This window comes from Gymnodraco acuticeps, unplaced genomic scaffold, assembly GCF_902827175.1.
Source record: "Gymnodraco acuticeps unplaced genomic scaffold, fGymAcu1.1, whole genome shotgun sequence".
NCBI classification, from domain to species: domain Eukaryota; kingdom Metazoa; phylum Chordata; class Actinopteri; order Perciformes; family Bathydraconidae; genus Gymnodraco; species Gymnodraco acuticeps.
The window spans coordinates 1,895,551-1,911,344 of record NW_022990391.1 but is presented as its reverse complement, the minus strand read 5'-3'; the positions used below and the strand labels follow the sequence as shown (position 1 = coordinate 1,911,344).

The following is a 15,794-nucleotide window of genomic DNA, read 5'->3' as shown; positions in this document are numbered from 1 at the left end:
CACTTATTTATTAAATATTATGAATATGTCTTTATTATCAGGCTATGTTCCACAATCATTCAAAGTAGCAGTGATAAAACCGCTTCTTAAAAAGCACAACCTCGATCCAGAGGTTTTAGCCAATTATAGACCTATTTCCAATCTTCCGTTCCTCTCAAAAATTCTTGAGAAAGCGGTCGCAAAACAATTGTGTGATTACTTAAAAAACAATGATTTATTTGAAGCTTTTCAGTCTGGCTTTAGAACACATCATAGCACAGAGACAGCTCTGGTTAAAGTCACAAATGACATTCTAATAGCCTCTGACAAGGGACGTGTCTCTATTCTTGTTTTGCTCGATCTCAGTGCTGCATTTGATACTATCGACCATGATATCTTATTGCAAAGACTAGAGCACTTAGTTGGCATACAGGGAACTGCTTTAGACTGGTTTAGGTCCTATCTATCTGAACGCTCTCAGTTTGTACGTGTCAATGATGAATCTTCCACGCAAACCAAAGTTAGCCATGGAGTGCCACAGGGCTCAGTGCTCGGACCTATTTTGTTCACATTATATATGCTTCCGTTAGGCAATATTATAAGGAATCATTCTGTAAACTTTCATTGTTATGCGGATGATACTCAACTATATTTATCAATCAAGCCTGATGAAATTAATCATCTAAATAAAATTCAAGACTGCCTTAAGGACTTAAAAACGTGGATGACCTTAAACTTTTTGATGTTAAACACGACCAAAACTGAAGTTATTGTACTTGGCCCGAAGAATCTACGAAACAAATTATCTAAGGATATACTAACTATGGATGGAATTAATTTGGCCTCCAGTGAGACTGTAAGGAATCTTGGTGTTATATTTGATCAGGATTTATCCTTTAACCACATAACAGTGAGACCGCCTACTTCCATCTACGTAACATTGCAAAAATCAGGCATATCTTGCCTCAAAACGATGCAGAGAAACTAGTCCATGCATTTGTTACTTCAAGGCTGGATTATTGTAACTCTTTATTATCAGGGTGTACCAAGAAGTCAGTCAAGTCGCTTCAGCTGATTCAAAATGCTGCGGCTCGTGTACTAACCAGAGTTAGGAAAAGGGACCACATTACTCCTGTTCTGGCTGCCTTACACTGGCTCCCTATAGAACACAGGATAGAATTTAAAATTCTTCTTCTCGCCTACAAAGCCCTTAATGGGCAGGCGCCATCTTACCTTAAAGAACTCATTATACCCTACTGTCCTACTAGGGCATTGCGTTCCAAGAATGCAGGGTTGTTGGTTGTTCCTAACAACAATGGGAGCCAGAGCCTTTTCTTATCAAGCTCCACATTTGTGGAATCAGCTTCCAGTTTGTGTTCGGGCGGCAGACACCCTATCCGTTTTTAAGAGTGCGCTTAAGACCTTCCTTTTTGATAAAGCTTATAGTTAGGGCTGATTAGATTCAGCCCCTAGTTTTGCTGATATCGGCTTAGTTTGTCGGGGGACATCTTACTTCTTCCTTCTCTCTGTCTGTACCTGTGTACTCTCATGTTCCGATTAACCCAGCTTCCCCAAATGTATTTCTTTTTGGTGTCTATATACGCCGGGATCCGGAGTCATGGATGATCCTGCGCTCCTCTGTCCGGATCGCGAGCCCTGGATCTTGAGTCGTGGCTGTGATCCTGGATCATAGGTCCTGGATGGATATCCTCGTGGATTCATCTTCCTATTATACACACATGCATTTCCAAACATTTGGACTACCTATGTTGCAAATGTATTATCTTTTCAATTTACACACGGCATCTATTGCACGTCTGTCCGTCCTGGGAGAGGGATCCCTCCTCTGTTGCTCTCCCTGAGGTTTCTCCCATTTTTCCCTTTAAACTGTGGGTTTTCTTCTGAAGTTTTTCCTTGTACGATGTGAGGGTCTAAGGACAGAGGGTGTCGTATTGTCATACTGATATTTTGTACAAACTGTAAAGTCCACTGAGACAAATGTAACATTTGTGATATTGGGCTATATAAATAAACATTGATTGATTGATTGATGCTCTCTATGGAGCACCTGTAGAAGGTCAGGATCCTCTCTATGGTGCACCTGTAGAAGGTCAGGATCCTCTCTATGGAGCACCTGTAGAAGGTCAGGATCCTCTCTATGGTGCACCTGTAGAAATTCAGGATGCTCTCTACGGCAGTGGTCTCCAACCTTTCTTCATCTGAGAGCTACTTTGAAAAAAGTGGCCAAGAGCTTCCATTTATTCACATAGCCCTCATCAGTTGAATTAAGCTACTTTTGTACACGTGTGAAATTGCAAAAAAATATTTACTTCACATCAAGGTCCAAGAAACGACAATTTGTCACATATTATTATGGCCCACATAGTAAGTACATCACTGAAGATTCACATAAATGTCCAAGAGAAAAATACAATTATTTCACTTCTTATTATGGCCCACATCACCTTAATTAATGAATCACCACCTTACAAGCATCTTATGGCACATGTGTCAAATAAGTGCATTCACTCTTTTTCACAGTTAGTGAGAGGACTGGCGCTGCATGGAGTCCACCAGAGAGGTGTATGCTGGAGTGTACCCACTTAGGTTCACTCTCATTCCAATGTTCATCAGTCAGTCTTGTTCTGTATTTAGATTTCATGGCATTCATGTCAGAAAAAGCTGCTTCACAAAGGTATGTAGAACCAAATAAAGCAGACGTGTTCAGTGCTGCTTGGTGTTGTCTGGGTCTACAAGGCTCCAGAAATGTTGTGAGTTTTGCTGAGACTTAAGCTGAACATGATTTTGGAGATTTATAACCTCCATCTCCATCTCCACAGGATTGACACTGAACAGTTCAGCCATCTTCTTCTTCGTCTTGACATGACATTATAAACCATAATAAATCAATTGTAGGTCTAGCCTCCTCATCTGTGTGTGAAATTGTTCCATCCTCAAAAACAAAAAACTAATGCTTCTGCAGTCTAGCTGCAGCTTAGGTCTTCTGTTAACACTGAATGTCCTGAATGTGGCATCACTAACATGCAGTAGCGTAGGCAGAAATGTACTTTAGGGTGGGCCTGTAAAAAAATAGGGTGGGCCAGATTTTTCTTCTGCGCATCAGAAGCTAACAACAATCCCCGCCGGTACCGGTGGCAGATTACTTTTAGAATACTTTCTTTTTCCATAACAGATGTATGTTTCGGTGAACAGGAGACACGCATTTTACTGTTTTAATGGCTTATCAAGAACTCAAACACAACATCTTGGTGTCATTCTGGACAGCTCCCTCTCATCTGCACCCCACATAAAAAACATCACCCGGACTGCATTCTTTGTACTGTCTTAAAACCTTTCCTTAGAATATGTTATGAATTGTAAGGTGTCCTTGGGTGCTTTGAAAGGCGCCCCTAAATAGAATGAATTATCATTATTATTATTATTATTATTATCTGAAACGATGTAATAACTTTTAAAACTGTTTCCAGTCACTTGCCCCAGGCATTCAGCAGCAGCAGGCCATTCACTTTGATTTTATCCCGTTATAAATGTCATCATTTCGACAATAAAGAAATGCTACATAAACGTTATCTTGCACATTTTTATCTAACCATCTCCGTTTCTAACTTTCATTATATTTTAAAAGAGATCTCTCTTTCTCATCTGCGTGCGGGGGCGGGGCCTCACAGACACCTCACAGTAAAATGCTGCATCTCTCTCTCGCTCACAGACATGCTGCAGCGCTGTGCAGTGTGCACACAGTTCTGCCCGGGCCCGGCGCCACAAGGTTGCCCCCTCAGTTGCCCCCTCAGTTGTATTCTTTGCCCCCTCACTTTGAGCATCATTCATCCATCGAAAAGTAAAATAAATGTCACAATTATTAAATAACTTTAAATAATTATTTCCCCCAACACACGTTACTATGTTTAGATCAGATATGTGGGCAGGCAGCATGGGCGGCGCCAGGATTTTTTTGCTGCAGTAGCTTAGCAGTTGCTATATGACAGCACGGCGTTGCTAGTTAATTTTCTAAATAAATAAACAAACAATACCAGTGGGCCAAGCACGAGCCTGTTCATATTGTAGCTATTCAAAATCACGAGCCTTCAATGTCGAAAATGTTCTCTTTATTTTCTGGTAGGCCTATTGACGGCCACAGCCACACCTTACAGAACCAATCAACACTCATTATGACTTTTCCCCACACTCGAACACAACTCCTACCGTCTCGTACTCCCTCCACACACACCGGAAAACGCACACACACACCTGGGGGGTATACTACGAAGCAGGATTTTCGCTTAGCCGGCTAAATTCAGGGAAACTCCGGCTTTTCGGTCCTACGAAGCTGGTTCTCTTTTTAGCAGGCTAGATCTCCATGGTAATTTATGCTTAGCGGCTAACCTGGTCGGGACCAGGTTCGGTTGCAGGCTAAGAGCTCAACTCAGTGAAAGCACTGCCTGCTGACCAATCAGAGCTCAGTGTGCGGAGTTTAAACCGATCAAGTCATATTACAGGAGAAAGGAAATACTGAAAAACTGCCGTTGCAGGAAAGACGGCCGGCAAAAATCACCGACTGTTTGAACGTGAACATTAATAGAATATCACCTCCCATCTTCAGAGCAATCTGACTATTATAACATTAGCGTTAAGAAAGCTTACTTAAATATCTGTGTTATGTTCCCTTCTAAATCTAGGGGGTACAAAGGGAAGTAACAACACACAAGGATTACCAAGCACGACAAAAAGGAGAGAAAACCGATCTCTGAGTAACGAACAAGTCGTTTAATGAACACGACAGGAATACGGGCTCACCAGCCAACTTGCACAGAATAATACAGCATCACTATATCACGGAGCTCCCCTCCTATCAATCGGCAAGACACAGGTCTGCACACATGCAGCCAGAGGAGGAAAAAAGGAGACCCCACTGCAGTCTTCCTCCGGTCCTATATGGAGGCCCTGATTTGGAATTAGGAGCACCTGGGGAGAGGCTGCACCTGGGGACAATCAGGCTGCACCTGGGGAGTCAGAGGGAGAGAGAGAAAACACACACGACCACACAAACACTGCGGCACGTAACACTTCCCCCCCCATAAAACCAAACAAGTGTTTGGTCACAGTTACCAACAACATTCATTACATAGTTCACAAGCATACTATTGAATGCTTGGAAGCTGCCACCTGCTGCTTCCAAGCCACACACTCCGTCACTAAATGACCAGGGTCAAGACAATAAAAACACAATCTCTTAGTGTCGGGACCTGGGAGAGAAACAGAATGAGCACGTGTAACACGTCTGTTACGAGCCCTACAGTGAGGAGAACTGCCCTGAGGATATACTTTACCCCCGGCTATATCATTACCCATTATGACATCCACACCGTCAACAGGAAATTTGGGGAGCACAGCAACTGGAAAGAAACCAGTAGCCAGTTCAGACTGGACATGGAGAAGATGTGCAGGCACAGAACCCATTTCAATACCTCTCACCACCATATTCGCATCAGAGGCCGACTCAGCACTCAGGGGCAGGGCACCGGCAAGGATGAATGACTGTGAGCCACCACTGTCTCGCAACACCGTGACCTGCCGCTGGTCCTCCACCTTTCCTGACAGGGAGACAAAGGCAGTAGAGATGAACGGTTTCAAACACTCATCAGGCCCTTTGTTAACAGTGGCCCGTCCACTAGGACACACTGCTGTAACCAAACCCACCCCTTCTGGGCGCTTGCCATCCACTGTCTGCTTTCTCTTCCAAGCTGCACAGTCTGCTACCATATGACCTGGGTCAAGTCAAAAATAACAAGCTCTGTTTATCCTGGGACCTAACAATGGAACACTGGCACAGGGAACGTAATTGTCAGGAGCTCTACGATAAATGTCCCGCTGAGGAGGATCACGCTGAAAAAAAACGCTCTTGTGTATCAGCGCAAACTCGTCCGCCCGAGTGGCAGCCTGCTGAAGGGTAGTCACTTTCTGCTCAGTCAAATAGACTACCGTACGCTCCGGTACACAGTTTTTAAACTCCTCTAACATCATTAGCTCGCACACTGAAGCAATGTCATCCGCTTTACACGCTCTACACCACCTGTCAAAGAGGACTTTCTTCTCCCTCGCGAAGTCCACGTACATTTGGCCAGAATTTTTCTTCAGGCCGCGAAAACGCTGCCTGTAGGCCTCAGGCACAAGCTCATATGCCCTGAGAATAGCACCTTTCACATTGTCATACACCAAACTATCCTCGACAGAAAGAGAAGAGCAAGCCTCTTGAGCCTTGCCGACTAGCTTGCACTGTAAAAGAATAGCCCACACATCTTCTGGCCAGTGCAGAGCAGCAGCAATGCGCTCAAATGCACCAAAATAGACTTCCACCTCTGATTCACGAAACACAGGGACCAAAGAAATATGCCTGCTCACGTCAAACGAGGCAGCAGGTCCAGAAGGTGTAACTGCAGAATCACCCACCACAGCTGCTTGGAGTTCTAGCTGACGCATCCGGACAGCAGTGTCTGCCTCCAGCTCCTGCTTCCTGATCTCCAGCTCCCTCCTGAGCTGAAAATCCCTATCACGCTCCTCCCTCTCACACTGGAGACGAGCCATACGGACTTTTACCCTAGCATCTAATTTAGACCCCGTAGGTGATGATCCTGCCGAGAACGAGCCAAACTGAGGTGTGGTGAAAAGTTGCCTGTTCCGTAGCACTCTGAACACCAGGAGTAACACCAATGTGGCCTCCACCATGAGATACTGCTGCTACAGCCCCGGCCACCGTGCCAGGAGATTCCACTAAAGTAGGCCGACTCAAAACCCCCTGTTCAACTAGTCCAGTTATCAAAGTAGCCTTGAGTTCACTTTTAACAAGAACAGAGGAGACAGAAACGTGATAATGGCCAGCAACTAACCGCAAATCAACCTTCCTATAGCAGTCTAGCTGACCCACAGTAGGACTGGCCACAAACTGCTCCAAAACAAAAGCCATCCTTAGCAACGGCTACTTACAAATATATATATATTTTTAATTATTATTTAAAAAAAATTGTTTTTTTACAAACTTCCCCAGATCCTGCCTACCAAACTTACCCAACTATCTTCTGGGGCGTGCCGGGCTCGAGGCGACTTTAAAGGCAAACATCAGCGGCCGAAACCCTGAATCGCCTGCCCCCAACAGGGAATAAAACCCCACCCAGGATTACCCCGAAAATAAAAAAGGCAAAATAAAAAATGAGTGCCTGAAGGAAGGACTGATTCAGCCCAGCTAGACACTCCCCTGTCTAAACTGAGGAAGTCAATGCTACCAAACACACTAAACCACAAACAAATACTCACTCTTTTTCTGAAAGATCCCGGACGAGTCCCCATGTTACGTTCCCTTCTAAATCTAGGGGGTACAAAGGGAAGTAACAACACACAAGGATGACCAAGCACGACAAAAAGGAGAGAAAACCGATCTCTAAGTAACGAACAAGTCGTTTAATGAACACGACAGGAATACGGGCTCACCAGCCAACTTGCACAGAATAATACAGCATCACTATATCACGGAGCTCCCCTCCTATCAATCGGCAAGACACAGGTCTGCACACATGCAGCCAGAGGAGGAAAAAAGGAGACCCCACTGCAGTCTTCCTCCGGTCCTATATGGAGGCCCTGATTTGGAATTAGGAGCACCTGGGGAGAGGCTGCACCTGGGGACAATCAGGTTGCACCTGGGGAGTCAGAGGGAGAGAGGGAAAAACACACACACGACCACACAAACACTACGGCACGTAACAATCTGCCACAACATAAGTAACCGGATCAGAGTAACATTAAGTAGGCCTACAGTCCGCGGCATATCACATCATAATGTATCATATATCTCCTTATCTGAGTCAGCTGAGCCGTATAAGGCCGTGCAACACTCACAGTGTCACATACTGTATGCAGAAGTATTATTTTAAGCAACACATTAAGTTGACAAAACACTCGAGACAAATGTAATTAAAGTCAGATCCACTCATGTTTTAGACGGGGCAGTGATATCATAAACCTGTTAATGTACGCATTCAAACACTTTTTCTTTTACCAGCTGTATTCACCTTGCAGGTGCAGCTATGTGGCTTTTATCCTGGATAAAGTGTTTAAGTCATGGATGTTTAAAGTTTAACTTCTTCATATGTCTAATATTATAGTTGACTTTTCATTCAGAAGTGACGCGCTGCGCTGTCAGTATGCTTCTCCATGTTTGTGATTGGTCGAATGCTCCAAATACCACCCCTTTCATGTGAACGCGCACCTAACTAGATAGGGCACGGCTGGTTTGAGCGATCCACTTGATAACCCGCGTCGTAGTACAGTTTAGCGAGAGTGCGTATGTTTTGGATTAGGCCAACCGGCTAACTCAAACATATCCAGGTTAGGTTGAACCAGCTTCGTAGTACAGGCCCCTGGAAGGGGTGGTCTCTCACTAACTCCCACAAACAACATTGCCTAAATAACTTTACAAATGTACTAAACTGTGCACATCTGATAACTGACATAACTATTAACTTGGACACGCTACAATAATATCATTAATATTTACATTAAAACATTCCTTTGACACTTATAACATTACTTTGCAAGGTAAGCACAACCAACATAAGTTGGTAAAAGCAACATTTGAACACTGTTTCTGTGCTCCTACAATATTTTTGTATAATAGGCGTGTGGTGCAGTGGGTTGACTGTTGGTGTTCGGATCAAGGGGTCACAGGTTCAAACCCCACTGCAGTCAGCATGTCGTTGTGTCCCTCGGCAAAACACTTCACCCCAAATTGCTCCTGTGGGGATTTCCCACAGTATTGAGTATGTAAGTCGCTTTGGATAAAAGTGTTTAACAAGTGACATGTAATGTAATACCATTACACCCTAAGCATACAAGCATACAAGTACACAATAACGATCGTTCACTGTTTCAACTGGCATGCTGTGGCATTTAACCACACCGCAAACAGACAGACACACCCACACATGGATGTCCGGCTCCGTTGGAGATCGCGGTCGTTTACGCCTGACTTGTGAGAAATCTTTCCATTTTCGATCTGTGTTCACATACTGAGAATTATAACAACATTAGCCAACAGTTCACGCTTTAACTTACGACGACCCCTGATAGATCTAGCGAGAATGTGTATAAATATATATAGATGCGTTTTCATAACAAAACAATGGGGTTGCTAAGCCGTTGCTAGGCCAATTGTTGGAGTTGCTAGAGCAATTACATTTCCATTCAACTCTCTGGTTGGTCTGGTGGTGTCTTGCCTTTGAATTCACTGCACACGGGAAATTACAATCCTGCCGTCAGTCCTGCCGTCCTCTCTAGTGTCATGATGAGGTTCAGGTAAAGCACGGTTAATGTATTATATATGATTGACTCAATAAAATAATACATGACTTTGAGAGTAGGCAATCTAGACATATTAACACAATTAATTAAACACACTTATCACGGCGACGGTGTACTGAGATTATTATTATTTTTTCATTTTTTTGCTAGGGGGGCCTTAGTGGCGGCGGGGCCCTAAGCGGCCGCTTATGTCGCTTAATGGGTCGGGCCGGCTCTGACCGTATCGGGACAATGAGCGACATCTAGTGACGGATTTTGGAACATTGATCTGATTTTTCTCATGGCAGTTAGAGACAAACCAGGGGACTGTCCATTTGGTGTAGTATTTGATCTAATATTACATTTGGTTTATATATTAGTCACTTTGTTATGAAATGCCAGGTTTTAGGCCTTGATTTGAACATTCAATCCTGGAAATAAAAAATCCCCAGATTATTTGTTTTTTTAATCCTGATATAGAGTAGATAGTAAATCTGATAGGAAGACGAGTTAAGGGATAGAGGAGAAACGGTTATGGTATAATTACAGAGCCTGTCAATTTATACATTGAGGAAATCAATGTTAGTCTGTTAACCAAAGTGCAGCCATCTGATAATGTACTATCTATCGTTAAAGATCAGAGGAAAATAACAGAATGAGAGGGGTCAATCCAGAATAGCAGTGAGAAGGAAAAACGCTTGGTGTGTCAATTCATTACATTGCCAGGATTTTTCGTTGTTGTGAAAAAAGAAATCGCCCCCTCTTATTTTTTATCAGCCCCCTCAGTCATTTCGTCCTGGAGCCGGGCCTGGTTCTGCCGGCAATGAATATTACATTTTCTGAGGAAACTTTTCCACCAATAATTCCAATAAGTATTCCAAAATGTATTCACTTCAGGTTTACGAAAGTGTAATCAGATTACTCGTTTTTCAAATGTAACGCCAGCTGAATACACTTGATTTTTGTATTCTGATTACGTAACGCCGTTACATGTATTCCGTTACAACACAACCCTGTGTATATCTCTCCGGACTGTCCACCAGCAAATGAAAAACACCCACCTCTCCGCCTTTTCCAAGGGACGAGGGAACCGTGCAGCAGAGTTTCCGTTAACATTGTTTTTCTTCAATGAGTAAACTGGGTGGGCCTGGGCCCACCCTGGCCCTATGGTGGCTACGCCACTGCTAACATGACTTGAGTCTGAACACAGCAGACAACAGGAGTAGGCTATTTACAACAGCATATCAAATTGCTAAAACGGCTATTCTCGTCTACTCTCGAGGCAAGCGCCGCAGCTCACCTCAAACAAGCCTACAGGGTTGGTGTTATTGGGGAGGAAAAGTAATGCCGTCAAGGAAACGTGTTGCCCCCTCAGCCCAGTGGGGGGCACTCATCTCTTTTTTATTCGTTATCCCACATCCTGTGAAGCCTCCGGTGCTGTTTACCTTAGGCTACTTCTAAATTGATTTGACCCGCTTTCAATATGTTCGCTTATTCATATCAAACAGCTGTCCATGGGCTGTGTGTGCTTAGCGCCCTGTGGCTGTCTAATCCTGTATCGGGGGAGAAGGTGTTAGAGAGCCCCGGGATGATCCACGATCTGCGGGAGACCCTAGCTGATCTAGCCGGAGAGGGAAGGAGCTACCTGGGCAGGCTGGCCGGGGAGCAGACGCTGCTGTCGGTGCACAAGGTGATGTTAGCGCGCTGCGTTGACTAACGTGTTAGCCCGGGAACACAGGGCAATGTCCGCTACGACATGGCAACAATAATGTTTAATTATCTGTGGACAGTTTAACATCAGCTGTAACACGGTCACACAAAGTGTAGGTTACTTCCGGGTTACATTGGTGCAGTGCAAAACGGATACTGTACTTAAGCTCACTTTTGAGGTAGGCTACTTTACCCGAGTATAAGAAGTTATCTGTTACACATATTTCCAATGTCCAGCTTCTGGAATGTGCAGATTAGCAGCTTTGCTTTAAAATTGTTTTAATGTTTTTAAGAGTTTTTTCTGCAATGCAGTACTTTTACCTGAAATTGAGTGTTTTTACATGGTGATATTAGTATATTTACTCAAGTAAAGGGCTGAAGAAAAAAAAATCTGAGCACTTTTTCCACCACTGGTCTGAGGCATGTCTCCTGTGTTAACCTACCCCCCCCCCCCCCCCCCCCTCTGTTCCAGGCTTTCTCTCAGGTCCTGGGTGTTGTGGCAGGAAGTTTGTCCGGGGGTCTGAACGTTCTCCTACAGTATGCGTCACACTTCCTGCAGGCTGCTGGAATCCAAGGTAGACACCCCTCACATCAGCTACTGTCCATCGCAGGTAGAAAGTGGTGCAGTGATCAGAGTTTCCTGTAGGCCAAGCCGGAGGTTAGCATCAGAAGCCCTCCGACAAAGGCAATGGGATCTTACATTTCCCCTCTGTGGGACATATAAAGGCTTTCTGATTCTGAGTATCACAGAGAACAAGATCAGGGGCTAACACACGTTAAGATACTTGGCAGGATAATCGCCACATATTTATTTACACCACTTTTCAAATAGCCTAAACACAATCGCTAGAAGTAAGGATCTACATCATGGTCACATGACATCACCACCGCTAAGCTAAAGGGGGGTAACTGAAATACTGATTTAGGCTAAAACTCAATCCTGCATGACTCGACTGCGGATGTCCAGTCTCAGTCTTAAAGCTTCATCTCTAAAAGAAGTCGGATCAGAAACTGACCTGTGTTACATTTTTGATTCATAGTATAAATAACAATCACTCAGAAAAACATAAACAAGGGTAATATTGTTAATAACTCAGTGTTATTGAAGAGCTGAAATGATTAGTTGCTGGAAAAACTAAGTTTGCTGCTTCCAACATCTCAAAAGTGAAGATTTGCTCTTTTTGGTCTCTTGTTGTAATAAATCACCTTTTCACATTTAAAGGTGTCCCCTGGACTGACATTCCATAAACCAAATACTTAATCAAGGAAATAATGGGCCAATTGGCTGAATAATAGTTGGTCGCGTATTAAAAATGAATGTTTTTGGTTAAACATTAAGTGCATTTTGTAACTGAACATGGATCCTGGTAGTTTGGATAAATAGATTTCTCTTTTCTTCATGGAGGATAGTATATAAGTGGTTGCAGCATGATATTACTGATCGCTGTCCTTGTGCTCCTGTTTATCCTCAGCTGAGCTCCCCGTCAGCAGAGTGAGCCCAGAGGGGGTGAGCTTTGTTGCCCAGTGGGTGATCGTGGCTCTCATTGGCTACTCGCTGATCTCTTTCGTCTTCCGATTGGTTGCCTCCACTCTGAGGCGGGCTATGTGGCTGCTGAAAGTGGGCGTGGCTCTGGTGTGTTTCGGGCTGATCCTGAGGGACCACAGTGTGGGCACACACACCATGGTGGTCCGGCTGGCTGTGCTGGTGTGTGTGTGTGTGCTGCTTGGGGTCGGCTCTCTGCAGAGATCCACGGCAGTCGATAAGACCGCTCACCTGGAGGAGCAGGTGAAGACCCTGGAGAGACGGCTGAGAGAGATGGAGAGGTGGAGGAGGACGGAGGAGTGAAAAGGGGACGGGCAGAAGTCCAATGCCACATGTACAGACGATGGAGCGCTGGTGTCTTCTGGACATTCAGGGCAGACATTTTTGATATGATTTGTTACTGACACGATTTGATTACTTAATCATTCCAGGAAGTGGACATTTCTTAGTCTAGGTCTTTTTGTTTACTGTTTCTCCAAACATTGTGCCACAGCCTTTATGTTCAATGTTACCATGTTTTATCCCAACTCAGGAGTGAGAGGAGAAGACGGATACTCTTCACATGTGCCTGGAAATGATATCAACGTTTTTATCCCACTCTTGGAAAGAAAGCTAATGAGTGAGCTTTACAAAATATTCCAAACACTGTTATCAACGTAAATATATAGTAATATACTTTACTTTCATTTAGGTGAAGACCTTTCTGGCATTTCTCATAATGAGAACATTCTGGTTGGTTCTACTCTTTTTCTGATGCAGACTGATATACAGAGGATAGATCCAAGCCTTCAGTGTTGCTCATGTACCAGCATTACCCTTCCTTTTAGTGAGCTCAGTGATCAGCAGCTCAGTGATTGTGTCATTTGTCCTCAGTAATATTGTGCCTTCAGATGAACAGATTCCAAATATCACTGTTAAACTCTTGTATAAAAATGTCTTTGGGGAAATGTTGTAAAAGCCTTCCAGTGGAAAACAAAGCCAAAGACTGGTAACTTTACACTCAGATGTATGTGTGCAGCATTCAATCAATGTTCTTTTATCATGAATGCGATCCGAAAACATTGTGTCGATCTGGAGTATGTGCAGAACTGCAGCAGAGGGTATATTACCTTCAGTTAGTGCTTTGCAGAACTCCACAATTCTCTCAGAATGGTCATTCCAACATCCGAACAGCAGCCGTGTTCTAATATTGTCTGAGCAAACTGAAAAAGATTCTTCCTCGTCAAAAATCTCAATGTAATAAATAATAAACACTTGCATACAAACATTTATAAAATTGATTTGTGCTGCATTTAATATTGCATAGCACCATATACTGTCTATACATATGTATGTTAAATATATATTTCATTAGGTAAAGTTCTGTCTAAAGTAACACCAGGACCACTGGTTGAATTTAAATGTAATCATTCGTTTTATCTCATCTGTTCATCAAGTGGACCTTTGTTTTAAATGTGCAGATCGGTCCTGAGACACGGCGACAGACGGGTTGAAAACATGAATGGGGCAGAATAACTGTCCTGAGAGGACGTGCTGCTCAGTTCAGAGGTACATGGTGTACTTCTCCTCCACTACATGTATTTAATACCTTTAGTTACTTCACAGATGTGGATGAATGATGTGAAATATAATCAAGTGTTAAATCAGACTGTAGTTCCACCTGGAGTAAATCCACCAGCTACCCTGCAGTATACAAAGTCATTCAAACTAGCTGCACCTTTACCAGCTTTGAGAACACTTTCATGATCAATCATTATCAAACATATCATATATATTATTCTGAAATGGACCAATCTGCACAATGAATACTTTTACTTTACTTTAATAACTATATTTTGATGATAATACTTTTCTACTTTTTGAATGCAGGACTTTTACTTGTAACAAAGTCTCTCCCAGCTCTTGTCTAAACATCATTCTTTTGCCGTCTTTCTTTCTTACCCCAGTTGTAGGTGATCAATGTCTTTTTGCTCATGCATGTGTTTATACGAGATGCCTGAATGAAGCCAGTCAGAGCGAGCACACTGTTCAGTTCCACTCAGTATTCAGTACACAGTACACTCAATCTATGCAGCCTATCCACTGCCAGCGAGTTTGCCTCAAACAGCTCGGCCCTTTTGCACTGTTTAACAATTTTGAACAACCTGAGAGTGAATGACAGTCCTCATAGGGAACCAGAAATAACTGGTTCTACATCAAGTGGTTGAAACCACAGGAAGTTCTGCTGTTAGTTTGGGAAAACTATGACATGGGACATGAATGTTGTATCTAAGTAGAATTTGGCTCCATGTACAAACTGTAGTGGATTACTTTGACTGTTGAACGTTTCTGTGTTGTCTGAATGTACTAGCTGTTGAAATGTAAGGATCCATTCTAAAAAGTGATGTTTTTAGTTTTCAAAGAGTTAAAGCCAATGCCAGGAAAAATAAGACCATGCACCCGGCTTAAACTGACACATTTTCCCCCCACATCCATTCTTATGCTCCCATCCATCATCAATATCCAATACTCTTCATCTCATCAAACGTCTAACGATCAGTGGCATGGTCCTTGCTATTGAGGTGGCACAACCACTTGTTCTGTCGAGTGTAAAAATAGTAACACAGGTTCAAACCTAGACTACCTACCCCACCTAAACCAGCAGGCAAATCACTGTGTAATGGGATGATGTCAAAGCTGTTATCTGATGAAGTCTGGGGTGGTTGTGGCTCAGTGGATAGAGTGCTGGACTTCAAATCAGGGGGTAGCAAGTTCGAGTCCCACTGCTGTCAGCATGTCGTTGTGTCCCTGAGACACTTCACCTCAAATTGCTCCTGTGGGGATTGTCCACAGTACTGAGTATGTAAGTGTATACAGTAAGTCGCTTTGGATAAAAGCGTCTAACAAATGATATGTAATGTAATGAAGTCCCGGAAATGTGTAAAGTGAGGAGTTATAGCACTGATGGTGACAGCTTGTGGAATCCAAACAGAAAAAGCTGCCTTCTGAATATAGGATTGAGCTGGACAGTGTCTCTCAATTCACCCATCCTCTATTATACAGTTATTTCCCAATGGGTCTATATCAGTGTCACATCAAGTCCTAATCTTCCTCTAACTGTCTCCTGTACAATCATTGTAATTGTGATTTTGAAATTAAACACACTCCAGAATCTCATATTCATGCACAGTTTCATTGACACAGAGTTGCACATCCATATACAGTGTGTATATTT

At 43.3% G+C, this 15,794-nt stretch overlaps 1 protein-coding gene across 1 annotated transcript; it reads left to right on the top strand.

The window, feature by feature from the left end:
* Positions 1-10,576: 10,576 nt before the first annotated feature.
* On the top strand, positions 10,577-15,736 carry tmem109 (transmembrane protein 109). Its single transcript, XM_034224474.1, has 4 exons — positions 10,577-11,017; positions 11,510-11,612; positions 12,510-14,128; positions 14,527-15,736. The coding sequence occupies exons 1-3, from the start codon at positions 10,811-10,813 to the stop codon at positions 12,881-12,883; spliced, it is 684 nt and encodes a 227-aa protein (XP_034080365.1). The 5' UTR covers positions 10,577-10,810; the 3' UTR covers positions 12,884-14,128; positions 14,527-15,736.
* The last annotated feature ends 58 nt before the right edge of the window (positions 15,737-15,794 follow it).

What these genes read in the sequence shown, in the direction of transcription:
- tmem109 (XM_034224474.1), top strand. Translation starts at nt 10,811, where the DNA reads ATGTTCGCTTATTCATATCAAACAGCTGTCCATGGGCTGTGTGTGCTT. An exon ending in CGCTGCTGTCGGTGCACAAG is followed by an intron (nt 11,018 to 11,509) that starts GTGATGTTAGCG and finishes CCTCTGTTCCAG; the next exon opens with GCTTTCTCTCAGGTCCTGGG. An exon ending in GCAGGCTGCTGGAATCCAAG is followed by an intron (nt 11,613 to 12,509) that starts GTAGACACCCCT and finishes GTTTATCCTCAG; the next exon opens with CTGAGCTCCCCGTCAGCAGA.